We start from the raw sequence: 17,801 nt of genomic DNA, 5'->3' as shown, positions 1-17,801 counted from the left end.
ATTTGTGCATGTATCACTGTAAATTGTTGCCTGCATCTATGAATTTTGTGCAGTGACCATTTACATCTTACACTATAAAAAATAACAAAGTATTCATTCAAAAATTACACTTTAAAGAAATGTAGAGGGAGAAGAAATAGTTAATATGATATCATGCATAATGAAAAATAATACTGCAGACAGAAAAACTTAGAAGCTTGGTATTTGACATGAAGTATGGAGCCAAACCCTCAGATAATTCCTTGTATGCTCTTATTACTGCAGGTGATATTTATATTATAAGTTATTGAAAATGTTGGCCCAGAAAACATTCTAAACATCATGTAATATTTCGTCTATTTCTTGTTGGAAAGACTATCTGTGTTTTTTTGGAACAATGTAGCTGGTTTTCTTGGATCTAGCTTGGTTGACTATCACGAGCTATCACGTTATAAAATATGTTTAACCATCCTAACCAGTTTGATTAATTATTTTTTATTTATTTATTTTTTGACAGTTTTCAGCCCAATGATGTTGTAAAACTACCATCTTAACTTATATTATATATTTTTATAGTCTTGCTGTTCCGACTGCCACTATAAAATTTCCAGTGTACAGTGAATATTATTATAAGACCTGGTACATTTGGACACTATCCAGGGAGCTTTGAGGAAATCCTCATTACTGGCATGTGCCTCAGGCGAGAAACGTGACGTTCAACGGGTGAAAGTTGAACAGATGAGCGAAACAGGAGGTGTGTAACTCTCATCTGGTCTGTTGTTGTTGTGAGAAGGACTGTCAGTGTTTCTAAGTGAACGGCAAAAGCAACATTCAGAGATGAGTTTAAGTGCTATTCTATCAGAGATCGACGGTGGAGATGACAAGGCGGTTGAAAAGCTTTTGCAGAAGTATAACACAGAGGTAAAAGTGGCTGCTGTTAGCTTAACGTTACTATCTTATGTTGTTTTAATGCGCGCTAGCAATGTAAATGGTTATTAGCCAGTTAACGTTAGCCGCTCGCTAATCTCAATATACCCAGTGTGTGTGAACCAACAAAAAGGTTTATGATCTCTGCGAAATAAATGCTTTGTTTCTGAAATTCAAACATGTACTTCATTTGTATTTAGCGATGATTAAAGCCAAGAGGCGTTCGCCTTGTGATCGTAAACTAGCATCCTCCAGCTGTTAGCCATGATAGAACCTATTTGCTACATCCAACTTGACTGTTTTTAAACAAAAATGCCATATTTGCCCCCCATGTATGAGCAGTGTGTGAATTCTTGGGGGGAAATGGTAATTGCTGACGAATAGAGTAGAAATTAACTTATGTATTGGTTGTCAAGTTATGGAAGGCTAAAGTAGGTTAGCTTGACAGCTGTCAGACAGGTAACTTAACAGCAGAAAATACTGCTGGAAATATTACTGTACTGCCAGTTTATCAACGACACATGCCTGTATGAAGTATGCTGGTGTGTTAGCCAAATATTCGGTGTTTACAATGATTTTAATGACGTCGAAATGTAATGCAAATTTTTTTTTTTTCAGGGTAACGTTAACGTTCCAGGATTTTTCTTTACCTATTCCTCGATACATGCTTTGAAATAAACCACATTTAGTTAACAATTTTTAGAAAGAGACTGATACTGTTACTTATTCTAATTCTAATTCAATCCATCAAATCAGATGTATTGCTGGTAAATCCATCTTAAACTGGTTGCTTTACTTTGGACCATGCCATGGTAACGTTAGTTGGTTTCTAGCTGGTTTAAGATAGTCATTAGTTGGTTGAACATCATTTTAGACCAGCGACACAAATTATTTATTATAATTATAAAGTTTGGCATATGTAAGTGCTACTGAAGTGGAGATTTCTGAATCTGTGCATGAGGGGAAAAAAAAACTGCCTTTAAACTATGTAGCCTACTTTAATTGAAATCTACAGAGGCTAATAGATTATGGGCTGGTTTCACAGACGGGGCTTAGATTAAGCCAGGATTAGATGAACTAATTTAGTTAACTTTTAATTTTAAATTAAATTAGGACAAGTAGCTAGCTTTTATAAACGCGCCTTAGAAAAAACATTAGCCTACTGGTAAACTTTACATCTTGAGAAAAAAGCAATGGCACTGACATATTTAATATAATATAAGTTATAATATCTCTAAATTGACCAGTGCATTTAAAAACAATGGTTTTGCCTGTAGTGTCTTGCCTTTATTTGGTCAAGCTTGTTTATGGAATATCATAGATGATCAACTAGCTTAGACTAGGGATGCAGGATATAGGCTATCGGCCACCATATTGGTATCGGCCGATATATGTTAGTTTTTAATGTTATCGGCCTGATAAGAAAATTTGGCCGATATATTGAAGCCGATAAATGTATTATTTCCTTCAGATGCGCACTGTTTGCCATGATGGTTTTGAATTGCTTGAAATATGATCGGAATAACTTTTACGTGCAACATGTCTGTCATGTTGTCTACATAAAATTATAATGAGAACATTATAATTGTGTGCTTGGGACATGAATTTTAATGGTGAGACTTTTGTTTTTGTAATCAGGCTCTCAAAAATTGTATAAAAAATTTGGATTTAGATTTATTGGCCAATATATCGGTTATCGGCTTTCAAATATAAAGAATTATCGGTATCGGCATCGGCCAAAATTTGGTGTGTCCCTAGCTTAGACCAGCTAGAATTTTACAGCAGGATTAGTGAACTGTTTTACTCATGTCTGGCTACTCTATGACTTTACAAGGATGCAAACATAGGACTTGTTTATCCCAGATTTATATTGTCTCATGTCACGTTTTCATTTCAGAACAGCCACACGTTCGCCTTTGACCACAAAGAGGAGGATGCACGAATTGTGAGTAACAGATTTATGGTCTGTTATGTTTTGAATCTCAGTATGGTGTGTTCCATGTTGTTTCGGTATGTAGTACCTTGTTTTATTTATAACGATCAATGACATTTTTTAACCTCTTGTGTTTTGTGGTCCCTTCTTCAGAAGTTGTGTCGGGGTCTTCTCACAGTTCTCCGCCGGTCAGATCTTCCACTTTGCCAAAGCACCTGCCTGGAGACCCTGCGCATCCTGTCCAGAGACAAGCGTGTACTTGGTCCCGTAGGCACCAGAGAGGGCATCCTCACTCTAGCAGGGCTGGCCCGGATCCGTGTGGCGGGACACGACGGAGAGCCATTAGAGGTGGCGCAGTCAGCAGAGGAGGAGAGGGTTGTGGTGGAGGCCCTCAAGTGCATGTGCAACGTGGTGTTCAACAGTGTTCCGGCACAGGAGGTGGGGGCTGACTTGCAGTTGGCGGAGGGCCTTTGTGCCTGCTTGCATTCGGTCAACTCGTCCCATCATGAGGTGAGCCTGTTCTCCCTTCGGCTGCTGTTTCTGCTTTCCGCCCTGCGGACAGATGTGCGTGGCATGCTTCGGAGGGAGATGGGTGCAGTCAGGCTGCTCACCAACGTGCTGGAACGCACCCTCAACGTGCGTTGGGTGGGGCCATATGAGGTTGCGCCCCCTGATCCAGAAGCCCCTCCTATTTCACCAGAAAACAACGATTGTGCCATGGAAGCCCTTAAAGCTCTGTTCAACATCACTATGTCTGATTCGAACGATGAGGTGAGATTAACAGTATTTGTAGAACAGCAAAATATAAATATTTTATGATGCTTTTTACATACCCACTATATATTTTTATATCCACACAGAGCCTAAAGTTAACACTCGCTAAGCGAGTATATGAAACAGTGTCAATTACCAGTAGGCCGGTATAATTTTCATAAATTCTAACAATGCAATGTTGTGAGAACATGAAGGTGAACAAACATGAACGACTCTCGGAACGTTTGACGGGCCAGTGTTGCATCGTCACGACGCTTGTGTACAGTATCAGATCCAATATACAGGATCCGTGCAGCTCTTAAAGGGTAACAAAACCCCTGGTCAGAGCCCAGAGGATTAACTTTAGCCTAACCATAATTTGTGATTAAAATATATATGATCACTCACATCAAGACACCGCTGCGGTGGTGGAGTCCATGCAGGAGTAGCAGCGTTTGGCACTGCGTCGCTTTTCAGTGCGAGCTGTGTGGAGAATCCCATTTCCACCCGCGTAAAATGCAGGTTGCACACTCACAGTCTTCCAGGCCAAGTGCATGCAACCACTGGCGCCTAATTTCCAAGTCTGCTGGAAAGCTATGCAGTCCAGAAGTGGCCTCCTGCCCACTGTACTAAATACAGATCAGATAAATCTCATACCAGGGGCGTGGTGAGCTGGAACCTGCTTACGTCACCTGCCACCGCAAACATCCAAAAGGAAAATTCAACTGCAGTAGCCACCGTTCAACCTGAAGAGGGCAGCACTCAGACGTTTTTACACCATATATTGTAAAATTAAAACCCTTTATACCCAGATGTCAAAAAAGTTACTCGAATCAATGAACAGCACTAATAAAGCCCCATTCTTACAGATCATTAACTAAAAAAAGTTGGTTTAGGGTTTAGTTACCCTTTAAAGTGACAGCATCCTAATAATCCTGTTGCTGACGGTGTCGTTAATATTAATCAAACAACAAAAGACAACGAGAAAATCACTCACTGCTCTTGTCTGAATAACTTTTAAACTTTCGTCAAGGATTAATCTGTTTAATTTATACAGTAAAGACTACGCAACGTTATTTTATTACATTTCTGAACCTGAGGCCCCTCATATACTGTTACACCTACCTGAAAAACGTCCCTGTAAAGCAGTTTACTTAATTTGTATCTTTGTTCTGTTGTATTTGTGCTGTTACTGACTGCTTTTTTGTCTTTAATAATGTTTTAAATTGATATTAGTTAGGCTAGAACTTTTAGCTGTGGTATCGAAATTGGAATAGAGAATTGTGAGTTTTCAATGGTATCTAAAACTTTGGTGTCATTACCGTTTCATGGTCGGTAAAAAATATTTATGGCCGGTAAATTTACTTCAGTCACCCCACCGGCCATTGGCAGGTGTGGCAAAAAGTTAGTTCAGGCCTTGCATCCATACTGTATACTGTGCAGTACACCAGAATTAACCTGAAGAAAGCAGTACTGTAAATAATTTACAAAGATGGGTAAGATTTAAATCACTTGTGTATCTCACACCAACAACAGAATGGAGGGCTTAGTTTTCCGGTTATACTGCTGTTGAATAATTGATGCTTGCTGAGTGGAGTTGGTGCTCTTGCCCCCAGCAGAGTGAGGAAAGACAGGCTTCTTTCTCCTTAATCAGATCGTAGGTTCATTGGCTTTGATATTTTTAACACCAAACTTTATAAAATCTAATTCCAATGCTCTGTTGGCCTCTTTTCATTAGCTTTGGCAAGATACTCATGTCTCTGGATCATTAAACCACTGTCGTTTGACATCCACAATGTTTAGCCTAGATTTAGTTTAAAGTGATAAAGCTGTTGTGATAATCAGCAGTGTGTCAGCCTATTTGTAATGTGTTTGAAATGTCTCTAAAGTGCTTTGCAAATTTTTAAAGAACACAAATGATGGTTATGGCTTCATCTGTGGTACTATATCATCACTATTACTATTACGCATACTTAAAGGTACACTATGTAATTTTTTCGCCGCCAGAAGTCGCATTTTCAAAACAACAACAAAGACAAAGCTTGATGAGGCTATGAAGGAGGATGGAACTATGGGAGATGTAGTTTTCACCATACAGAGATGTGTAGAATTCACAATCATATAAATTAGGTATCAGCTAATAAATTAGTTTTTGTATTACTTGTATGTTTGATCACACTTTATGTCATCGTAACATAACATCGTAACTGCCGGCGGCGAGAGCGTCAAAGTGGCCGGAAGCCATTCATTTTCGATGAGAGCCGGCAGCGAGCTCCGGCGAGGCCGGCGCGTCTTGGACGGCGAGAGGAGTTGAAATCAAGTCAACTTTATGGAAATAAGCTATGGCGCGGTTCGGTGGCAACCAATCGGAATGTAGAAGTCCTCCACCTGAGAGGAAAAAAATCATGCATTCTAATCTATGTCAGAGCGTCCCCGAATCTTTCTACGGCGTCGGTGGCAGGGCGACCGGCGGCGGTGTGAACGTACAGTAATGAATGAGCTGCCAGGAACATGAAATGTAATGCTATATTAGCCTGTTACTAATATGTGACTATTTGTCAAATGATTTGGTGGGTTTAGCCTATACTGCGCAGTTTTACACATTTAAAACAATCGTACTAAAAGTACATTTGAACAAACCCACAGTATTTGCAAGTAATGGCAAAATATTTTAGTGCAACACATAGGCTACTTAATTTCACTGCCATAGACTTGGTCACCAGACTTGATAAAAGGCGTTTCTGAAGTACAAACAAAGTGCAATATAACTGTAGTGTACAATAAATAATATATATTTGCTTACCTATCTATTAGAACACATGCAAGAGCAGAGTCTCTGTCGACAGATCAAGTCCAAGTTTGTTGCGAGGCTCTCCCCATCCTCAAAACAACACGCCGATATTGATCCTTGTTTTATTCCTCCGGTTTTCCCAAAGCCTGGTCTTGATAGGCGACAATGACCAGGGACGAGACATTATTAAAAACTGGAATTTCTCTGGATTTACAAATCCTTGGGAACTTTTGGGATAATGTAAGTACACAACTGCATGAAATATATCACACTGTGTAAGTGTTTTTTGAATATTGTATTACAAAAATCTTACATATTGTACCTTTATGTATTATTTTCGTCATCTAGCGGCAGTGTTATGCTGCTATTGTTGAGAGACTACTACAGTATAGTTTATAGTCTCTATATATTTTTTTTTTATTAAAAAACGTTAGTACATCAAGTTAAACTAAATGAAAATGAGAAATGTTGCCTTAGCAGCTATTTTATTTCAGATAATGTTTTATTTCAAGTGATGAAAATGTTTTAATGATGAAACTATAATAACCCTGCCTAACAATTTGTACTAAAACCATGATGCCTGATTATACCAAAGGCTATGTATACACCAAGACGGCTCACTCACTCGTATTAATATGAACAGGTGAAAGTGCAATGCGTAACATGGCAGAATACGTTCCAAATTCTAAATAAAAGCCAATCACAAATCGATGAAGTCCTTGCATCACTTCAGCTGCTGTTCGAAGCTCCGGTTTTCAGTAGAAACAGTCAGTGTCCTGAGATGCATTCTCCTGGTGGATGATACTCTAAAAAGCAAATTCAGTGTGCAGGATTTTTCATTTTATGTATTCAGAGTATGTATTGCATTTGTTGGAGAACTTTTCAACCATTGATAAAGTATGTTCTGTAAGTGTGGAGTCCACGTTGCTGCACTCCACCATTTATAGTATGAATATGACGTCTCCTCTCTCATAGCCTCATGGAATAGTAAATTAAACTGATTGCTAATTCAGAATCTCAGCCAAAGTAGTAGATCATCTGGGTATTTTTCACGAACTATTTTATAGTGCTGCGTATTCAGACATAACTTACCTATATAGTATGGAAGTTAGCATATTCAGATATGGAGCCACTGATTCACATTAAACGAGGGGCCAAGATATAATACAGACTTGTGAGTGACCTATTTTGATCACCCACAACAACACTCTACCATTGTGATCACCCACAACAACACTCTACCATTGTGGTTGGAAGTTTTGTACGTGCAAGAACCACTCACATTTTCTTTGAGAAAATGTAAAAATTGTAGTTTTAAATGCTAAAAGCTCCCACCCCCACCCGTTCACCAAGTAGATGAAACAACATTGGTACATTCCAGAGTTCTCAGCCCTTTGAATAGTTACTGAAGTAAGGCTAAGTGTGTCTCAATTGCCTGACCTTTTGTTGGTTTCGGTATGGCCAGGATCACCCTGACATAAGATGTAGCCTACTTTCTTTTCTCAAGCCAGTGGTTCTCTCAGTCCCTAGATCTCTCCATTGCCTCTTAGCTCTCTGGTTGTTTAGTTTGTAAAGGAAGCCCAAACATGGCATCAGTCTGCTATTGTTGTGAAACAGTTTTTTTGGTTTAACGCTCACACAATTTCTCCTTTATTTTGATAGGACAGTGACCACCAGCTTCGGCTCATCGCAGGCATCATGAGACATCTCCTTATGCTGAAGACACACACTGAAGATAAAACAGAGGAGGCTCACAGGTACTTCCATTCTGAAAGATTGACAGCCAAATCCAGTTTGTTTTCTCTGTATACTAGGCCTGTGTATTTTGTAATTGCTTCAAAACCAGTATAGACCAGAAAGAAAAAGAAATGCAAGTGCGGTGAATGTGAATGTGAATGATGAGATGTCTTCTCCAAGTGATTAATGACACACCCCTTTGCCCCATCGAGACAGCTCAACGCATTCTGAAACTCCCACCCGTTTATTTGGGCTTGACTCATTGTGCCCACGGTGGTGCCGTCACCAGCCCTTTCACACTCCTGGAATGCTACCCTCTCTAAATGCATTCTACAGCACTCTGAAATGACTAACTCTACGCTCCCCCTTTAACAAAGTGCGTTGAATGTGCTGAACCAGTCCTGGTCAGTAGATGTGTCTTTGTTATTCAAATTGTGTCCATGGACTGAAGGTCCCCGTCCCACCCCTCAGTGTTTTCAGAATGCCTGCTCATGTCTGTCTGCCGCCATCACATTCCTAGAACGTGACACGAGTATGTTTAATGTTATTTTGCGTCAGAGAAGATAATAAAATGAACTAATGATAGTGGCATACAAATATTTATTATATCTATTTGCACAAGGTACTTCCATGTGAGAGGGAGTTAGTTTTTTTGGCATTTCCATGTTGTCCTGTTCGGTATCACAACTTGACTTGTCTAAAATGTTATCAAGCTCTTTGCAGTTGCACTGCACACATACTACGTATATATACACTATATATACACTGAATTCTGAAAAGTTTTTTTCTGTAAAGTTTTTTGTGCATGAGTTTAAGAATTATATGGACTCCTTGTATCATTTGGAGTTAAGACCTAAATTTACCTTGAAAAATAGAAAACACAGTTTTGTGAGAATCAACCCTCAATCTGATGGTTTACTTTGCTGGATATAGCAAATGATGACAAAAATGTATGTGTTAAACAAGATAAATGGTGCATGCTCAATTTCACAATAAGTGTGCGATTAATCCCAGATGATGTAACGTATTTAATGTATTGTTTAATTATTCAACTTTTTACATAAGTCAATCATTCTCAGTTGAGAAATATGTAACTTTACAATTAGAAATTAGCCCAAAACAAAGAAAAATTTGACAATTAGTGATAACAATAATTATTGTTATTATATCATTTTAATAAATTAACCATTTATATTGCAAAAACATTGCAATATAGGGGTGTGTCATTAAACAAATAACAATTACATTAATAATAAAAATAAGGCAGCAGCTATTTAAGTGTAAATAGTATTTAGATGCTATTTATACTTATAAATAGTGGCACATACTATTTGCACCTCAGTGTTGTTGTACTTTAAACGGTATGCAATGATAACATAGTATAAATAATTATATTTAATAAAATTACTAAATTGATGCTGCCTTATTGTGACAATAAAGCCCTCCCTACACCTACCCCTAACCCATAAAAACGTAATTATTAAACTAACTTTAGACATTTTATTTATAAAACTTTCTTCTCAAAGGCCAGCTTTAAAGAAAAGTTTCTTATGCCGAGAGTTGCATGCTGTGTTCTCATCTTATTGTGTGCACTGCTTAACCTTTATCATTTGTCATTTCTTCTAGTCATGCCATAAATCTCCTGAGTAACCTTCCCGTGCAGTGCCTGGATGTTCTGATAGACGTCCCTGTCCAAGGTGGGATAGAAAAGTATGGTGGGAAGAACATGGACACAGTGCAGATGCTGCTAGATTTCATGGAAAAGAGGATAGACAAGGTATTGCACTTCTGATGAACACCTGCAAGCTTCCTCAGCTGTTGCGTTCGTTCCTGCTTCATGTGTATTTATCCACTCAGGGTTCCAACTATAAAGAAGGCTTGACGCCTGTGCTGAGTCTGATGACAGAGAGCTCGAGATACCACAGGGACATCCGCAGATACTTCAAGGCCAAGGTGCAGGGTTGAGTCCATGCTCAGTGTAATTCACTGCTACAGATATTCAGCTGAAGTAAAGATTTAGTTGCTGATTGAATGTGTTCTCTTTGTTTGCTGCTGTGCAGGTGTTGCCTCCCTTGAAAGACGTGAAAGAAAGGCCAGAAATCGGCTGCACCGTTCGAAACAAACTGGTGCGTCTCATGACTCATATTGACATGGCGGTGAAACAGGGGGCTGCTGAGTTCCTTTTTGTGCTCTGCAAAGAGAGTGGTGAGAGCTCTGCTTTTTTTAATGTCTGAAATTGTCTGTTTTTCAATGGATTGTTTGTAGTTGTAATCTAAAATACAATAATTAATATTGAATGAGCTTATTGTGTCTCCTGTTGGTCATGCGATGCAGTGGATAATCTGTTGAAGTACACTGGTTATGGTAATGCTGCGGGGCTGTTGATGGCACGAGGGTTGCTGGCCGGAGGTAGAGGAGAGACGCAATACTCCTCTGATGAAGACTCTGACACTGATGAATACAAGTCAGCCAAACCTTTGTAAGTGCATTTTGATGTATGCATAACGGCTGGTCTTAGTTCAAGTTATGAAATTGAATCATATTTTTACTCAGCAATCCTGCATTTCTTTCTGCATTCTTAGATTCATTCTTGTTTTTTTTTTTTTTTCTTGTTTTTCAGCATTAACCCCATTACAGGTCACATAGAGCACCCAATGCCAAACCCCATAGATGAGATGACAGAGGAGCAGAAGGAATATGAAGCCCAGAAGCTTGTCAGTATGATTGATGAATTATCAAGGTGGGTTTTTTTTTTTTTACAATTAATAATTTATGCGATTAAATAGTAACAATTCTGAAATAATAAGAAACTTCTAATTAACAATATTAGTATCAGTATTATTAGTAGTTATAACATTATAATTACTATTATTGTTGAGAGTGTTATTATATTATTATAGCTGTATTTGTTATTATTTTTTATTATACATTTTTTTTAGGGCTGTGCAACAATTAATCGCATCCAAAATAAAAGTTTGTGTTTACATAATATATGTGTGTACTAGGGGTGGAACGGTTCATGTATTCGTATTGAACCGAAACGGTACGGGCGTCACGGTTCGGTGCATAAATTTACACGGAGAATACACTGTATAAAAATACATAAAACTCGCGTGCAAATTAATTACTGTAATGCGGAACTACTGTTAGATACGCGGGTTCTTTAGGGACACCAAATCTGTGTGTGAGAGAGAGAGAAAGAGGCGCTGGCGCGATCGAAAAGTCGCAAAGTGTTTACTTATATTTGTGTGTGTGTGCCTGTGTGTGTGAGGCGCGATCGAACAGTGGAAACAAAAACATAGCCTACTCCGTCATTTTGTTTATACAGGACATCATTCAAACTGCAAAGTGTTTAAGTTACTGTTAATTAAAATAAAATAAAACAAATATATTAATCTGAAATGTAGCAAATTAATTTTCAATTCATTCAGGTACAATTACCAAACATATCTTTTATTAATTTAATTAATAAACTAATTATATAAAACTATTGTCAGTGCACTACAAATAAACTGGTTCTATGCCTTTACTTTATTAATAAAATTAATAAAAAATTTAATTTATTTTCCTTTGGTGGAACAGCCTGAGACATGCACTAGCCTTCTGCATTTTTGTTTTGCTTTTCCCTCCGTTTTACCGAACTCGTACCGAACCGTGATGTCTGAACCGAGGTATGAACCAAACCGTGACTTCTGTGTACCGTTCCACCCCTAGTGTGTACTGTGTATAATTTAGTAGAAATATTTTAATATTTGAATGTGTATATATATTTATAGATTATTGTATTATATAGAAATATAAATATTTTATATATACATAACACATTTTTCTTAAATATATACATGCATGTGTGTATTTATATAAAAAATAATTATACACAGTACACACACATATATTATGTAAACACAGACTTTTATTTTGGATGCGATTAATCGTTGCAAGTCAAGTCAAGTAAGCCATCAATCTTGAACATTTTCGGTTAGTTCACCCAAAAATGAAAATTCTGTCAGTAATTACTCACCCTCATGTTGTTCCAACCCCGTAAGACCTTCGTTCATCTTCGGAACACAAATTAAGATATTTTTGATGAAATCTGAGAGCTGGCTCACTCCATAGACTTCTAGGTGACCGAAACTTGCTGGCCCAGAAAAGTTATTAAAGAGATCGTTAATATAGTCCAGGTGACTACAGTGGCTCAATCTTAAGTATATCAAGCGACGAGAATACTTTTTGTGCGCAAAAACAAACAAAAATAACGACTTTATTCCACTATTCATTTCCTTCTATCTGGGCCTCGATAGAACGTCACCACGTAGGCTCACTATTGGCCGACGCTGGTCGTGTGTGTGATGCGTGTGACGAACAACACAGATGCGCTGCGCAAATACACTATGTGAACCAACTCGAGGCCCAGATAGAAGGAAATGAATAGTGGAATAAAGTCGTTATTTTTGTTTGTTTTTGCGCACAAAAAGTATTCTCGTCGCTTGATATACTTAAGATTGAGCCACTTGGACTATATTAACGATCTCTTTAATAACTTTTCTGGGCCAGCAAGTTTCGGTCACCTAGAAGTCTATGAAGGAGTGAGCCAGCTCTCAGATTTCATCAAAAATATCTTAATTTGTGTTTCGAAGATGAACGAAGGTCTTACGGGGTTGGAACAACATGAGGGTGAGTAATTACTGACAGAATTTTCATTTTTGGGTGAACTAACCTTTTAAGTAGAATTTAAAATGTTTTAATAAGCAGAAATGAAACCAAACTTTTTCCATTTTATTTGCTGCAATGTATATTCTGGCCTTTGTGTTTTACTCTTGCTCATTAATATCAGTCAATCGCTCTTTCTGTTTTTCATCATCTTGTACGAACCGGTTCATAATGCCTTCATAGGTGACTCCATCTGCTAGAAGCATTGTGCTTGTTTTCTCATCACCCTCCTTGGAGGCTGGATATGTGCAGGGCCGCATTCATGTTGACCTTTTCCTAAACAACCGGCGGCGTAAACTAGCGAGACACCGGTGAGAGGTGCAGTGCCGTTGCTCCCAGCGCGCTCCTTACCAACCGCTTCATTAAGGCAAGAATCCTCCAGCATCGTCCTCTGCCTCATTTACAGCTGGCCTTCCACATTCAACAGGAGTCAATGCACACCGACCGGCCACCGCAGCCCCGCTGCATTAATTACCAGCTAATTGGCGCACACAGTGGGGTCGCGGGCTCAGGCTCTTTTGTACAATACACTGAGGTTTCATAATACATATATACGTGGTTCTCTTTCATACGCCGCCTGTTTTATTCAGCCGGGGTGCCAGACATTGTCCACGGACGTGAAGTGGTTTGAGACACTGGCTCAATTAGGGGTGTGCGCGTGTACGTTAGCTGCCGGGCGATGTTAAATAAGTTTGCAAACACAACCTCAGGACGAGTCATTGTCCATCTACGGGGTGTTTGAGTCGTAATGAGCAGCGTGTGCCCAAGAGAGGCAGATTCCTGTCTTTGAGAATGAATCCTCGTTCCTTCTCTCTTCCTCCTATTCTTTTTTTATCAAGATGAAGGAGGTGTTGTGTGGGAGAGGGAGGGCACTGGTGCTCCCCGCTACGGCTGCTGGGGAGACGCAACATGTCCATGGAGGAATGTCCCTCCCGGTGTCTGCTGCTTGACTTGCTGTCCAATTAGTACTGACTCTCCACCCCATATCCACACAAACACACACACACAAGCAGACGTACGTACGTAAACACACAATTGCTCAGGCTGCTGATCTACACAGATTCTGTTGATTGGATGACAGATACAATTTGGTGTCTGGTTTTCGAGGGACGCAGTGGAAATGTCTGTTTTCTTTCTAGTCGACTTATCTTGTTTTACAGTCATCATGACTCGTGTTTGACGTCAAGGTTTTCCTTTGCAGCCAGTAATTTGTTTCCTTGCATTTTTGTAGATAACTTTTCATATAAGATGTTATTCCATTTAGTAGCATTTAATACTTCTTTATGCATTTATACACAATTTATCTGTAACACTTTACAGTGAGGTTCTGTTTAACATTAACTATGTTAACATGAACAAGCAATTGCAAATACTTCTAAAGCATTTATTATGCTTAGTTAATGTTAGCTAATGGGAACTTATTTTAAAGTGTTACAAGCTGATCTGTATATGAATGACATAAATTAATGCAAATGAGCTTTTTGGCGGCTTTGATTGGATAATGCTCTTATTAATCATTTTTGTCCGTGCTTTGATTGGCTAATACTCTGATGAATCATCTCGGGGTGTGCTGGTGACACACAGTGCAGATATAATTGGATTAGCGTGGAGGAGCTGGCCAGGCTTTGAAGAGATTAGAATGAGCACTGATCCTGTAATTAAACTGCAGGGCCGAGGTGGTGGTTGTGGGGGGTGCAGGACCGCTCTGGGATTGGGGTTGTGATTCCAAGGGCTCTTATTTGGCCAGATGTAAAGGGAAAGAAAGATGTTCTACACATCAACAGGCCTCTTTAGAGGACAGAACTGAATGCTGCTACAATGGTCAGTACAAAGGGTTTCTTTCAAAGAGCAGGTGGATTGTAGTGACAAATTAGTGGGCCGAAAAACCAAATCGACAAGATGTGTGAGCACAATAAATATGTAGGGTAAATGACGGCTGCTGGATTCTGGAGTTTGTATTTATTATTACAATGTAAAAGAACTGTTTTAATGTAATTTAAAATGTAGTTTATTCCTGTGATGGCAAAGCTGGATTTTCAGTATCATTACTCCAGTATTCAGTGTCACATGATCCTTCAGAACTCATTCTATGATGTTGATTTGGTGCATAAGAAACATTTCTTGTTGTGCTGCTTAATGTTTTAAAACAATTTGAAAGGTAGTGTTAGACTGCAGAATGTGTGTGTCCAACAAGCATAGATCGCAGTTCCGTTTTTGTGCAAAGAAAATCTAGACATAATGCAGGCATGAAAACAGGTCAGGGGTAAAAAAGGTGAGAAGGATGCGGGCATGCGGCATATATACCCCCCACCCCCCAAAAATGTAATGAGTGAGTAACGCGTAAGAGTTAACTCGAACAGATGAAATTCTGACTTATTAATAGAATTGAATTATACTCCATAGTGATAAATGCCCCCCAAAAACCTGTAAGCTGCATTGGCATAGTATTACCAGTGTTTGTCACAGGACTTTTGGATCACTGTGATGAGTGGACCTCTGGCACTCTAGGGGGGTTCGGGGGCATGCTCCCCCGTAAGAAAAATTTGTGCTTTTTAATGTTAAATTCATCAATCTGGTGCAAATTAAACAAAGAAATTTTCAAAACTCTTTTAGTTACAGTGTCTGTCTACATTACTGCTACAATAATAGTTATAATATTAATCCCATGATAGTAATAGCCATATATTGTAAAACAAATGCATTAAAAAATAGAGGAAACTTTCATAATTAGTTTTGTACTAATTTCTATACTGGAAAGAGTATATTTCTATACTTCACATTAAAGATGTGATTGGGCTAGCCCAGTGTAAATCAAGAAAAGAACCAATGGGCCGCTGATCTACGTGTTTCATCGGGTGTCAGAGAAAAAAAAAACTATTTACTACTATTTATCACATTAAAAATGCCCCAAACCAGTCGTCTGTATGATAATCTGAAACAAGGACTGGTGAGCCGTTGTCCTGCCTCACTTCACAGATGCTGAGTGAAAGGAGAATTATAGAATGAAAGGATACTCATTTATATGACACTTTATTCATCAGGAGAACAGCTCGTTCCGCACGTCATACGTCGTCCTTTCAGTTTCGGTTTTCAATCGATCAAGTTTTTTCACGTTCTCTCTGTAAACCACCCCTTTCAATCCGATCGAAATTATTTGTAATAGAGCTGACACTTTAAGTTTTTAACGGGTTATGTACTTGTTATTAATGTTTTTATGAAATATCTCTAGTGAATGCATAATCACATCACCGTATTATTTACCGCCATGCGAGCCACAAATTAAAGCTTGGCTGGCCACATGAGGCTCGCGAGCCGCGCAATGAATAACACTGCTTAACTGTTACTTGTTCCTGCTCGCTCAGCGATCACGGCGCCCGCGCCCGCTCGCGATATCATCTCGCCCACTATGTCAAAATGTAAAAATAATGCCATTGGCAACATTGCTGTCTGTATCTGACAGGACAGTTAACATTGTAAACTAACTTACCTCAGGCTTGCTTTCCGACGTGCGGTTCTTTGATCGGCAGTTGTCAGACTCACGGTGTAAAAGACTTTGAAAACATTTCTTCCCTAACGTTACTCTGACTCATATTGGCTGTCATGTTTTGGCATTAGGAATGATGATTGTTTTTTAAAGCTGCGAAGTTTATGGTAACTTTATAGGGGATAAATGCTGGCCTCGGCCTCGACCACGACCCCCCCCACCCCCAATAAATATTTTCTCATCGGATCTGCACAAATCACGTAGGTGACCCTTTTAGGTTTTAAAACGGCGATTTTCGCCGAAAGGTGAGGAGTTTTCATGCCTGATAATGAAATAAAAGTTTCCACTGAAGCTGGTTGTCTCTCCCTGCAAGCTTATTTGCATGTGACGTGAACATGCAAAGCTGAAGTAGCACAACAACAACATGTAAAAGTACTGAGCTCTGTCCTGCTCTTTCAACAGGAAAGAACTGATCAGACCAATGGGAGTGAGGAGGGACGGCACACTAGCGCCCCTAGGACAAGCTATCCACGAGTGCAGCCCACCACCCAGCAGTGACTCAGACTCAGACTGAACTGGAGTTCACCCAAACCCTACAGGCACCGATGCTGACGGCGAACCGTCAGTCTCACAAACTGTTCCTTGCACAAGGCGATACTTCAATTACTTTTGTTGCACGAGGGGCATGTCTTTCAAATTGGGATATATATGGTGAAGTACATATTGAGCAGAGAGAAAAGAAACAGAAATGTTTAAATAGATATCTGGATGTGGTCAGACATCAAATGTGATGTATCAGATGGAAGTGTTAAGTACGACTTATTCACGTGTCTTTGACGCTCTTTGTGAACAAGTAAATGCACTTGGTCTTCAATATTGAAGTGGAAAGGCTTTATAACGCTTACTCTTACAATTCAATGTTTAAAAGCTGTATTTATTATTACGGTCTGTGCTGTTGCTGGTTCACAGATCGAAGAATCCGGTTTTATAACGCTTCAAAATGTCTGAATGGCTTTTGAAATGTTATATGCCAAGACAAGCCATTAGATCATTTACATTGTCTTGCACTCAAATGTTTGTACAAAATGCGCTTTTTTTGTGTGTCTCTACCACTTAAGCCTTGAGTTTCAAACAATTATCTGTCTTTTATGTTATATATTTTAGCTACACAATTTTCTATATACTATGTCTTCGTTTCCTTTTTTTCGTTCAATGCTGTCGGTGTATTTTTTTTTTCTTTTTCTAATGTTCGGTTTTCTACACAAGACAAAAGCATGTAATTAAATTCAGATTTTCTAAATACTCATCTTCTATAACCACTATAATAAAAGTCAGCTGAGTAATAGAGTCAGCTGCAATAAAATAAAATCCTACAAGTCTCATTCACTCATTGCATGCAGAAACTTTTCTAATGGTTTTCATAATATTGCCCTTGAATATAAAAATCCAAAGAAATGCTAGGTCAATGAAAACACTAAACCTCGCTC

At 38.9% G+C, this 17,801-nt stretch overlaps 1 protein-coding gene across 1 annotated transcript; it reads left to right on the top strand.

Moving 5' to 3' along the window:
* The first annotated feature begins 635 nt into the window (after positions 1-635).
* On the top strand, positions 636-17,682 carry ric8b (RIC8 guanine nucleotide exchange factor B). The gene is made up of 10 exons (XM_084408504.1): positions 636-900; positions 2,804-2,851; positions 2,993-3,610; positions 8,046-8,140; positions 9,747-9,897; positions 9,978-10,073; positions 10,181-10,325; positions 10,455-10,599; positions 10,741-10,860; positions 16,777-17,682. The coding sequence occupies exons 1-10, from the start codon at positions 817-819 to the stop codon at positions 16,886-16,888; spliced, it is 1,614 nt and encodes a 537-aa protein (XP_084264630.1). The 5' UTR covers positions 636-816; the 3' UTR covers positions 16,889-17,682.
* Positions 17,683-17,801: the final 119 nt, after the last annotated feature.

The sequence above is a fragment of the Rutilus rutilus genome (assembly GCF_951802725.1).
Source record: "Rutilus rutilus genome assembly, chromosome: 5".
In the NCBI taxonomy this organism is placed as follows: domain Eukaryota; kingdom Metazoa; phylum Chordata; class Actinopteri; order Cypriniformes; family Leuciscidae; genus Rutilus; species Rutilus rutilus.
Note: the sequence above shows the minus strand (reverse complement) of the source record. Positions and strands in the feature narration are given on the sequence as shown.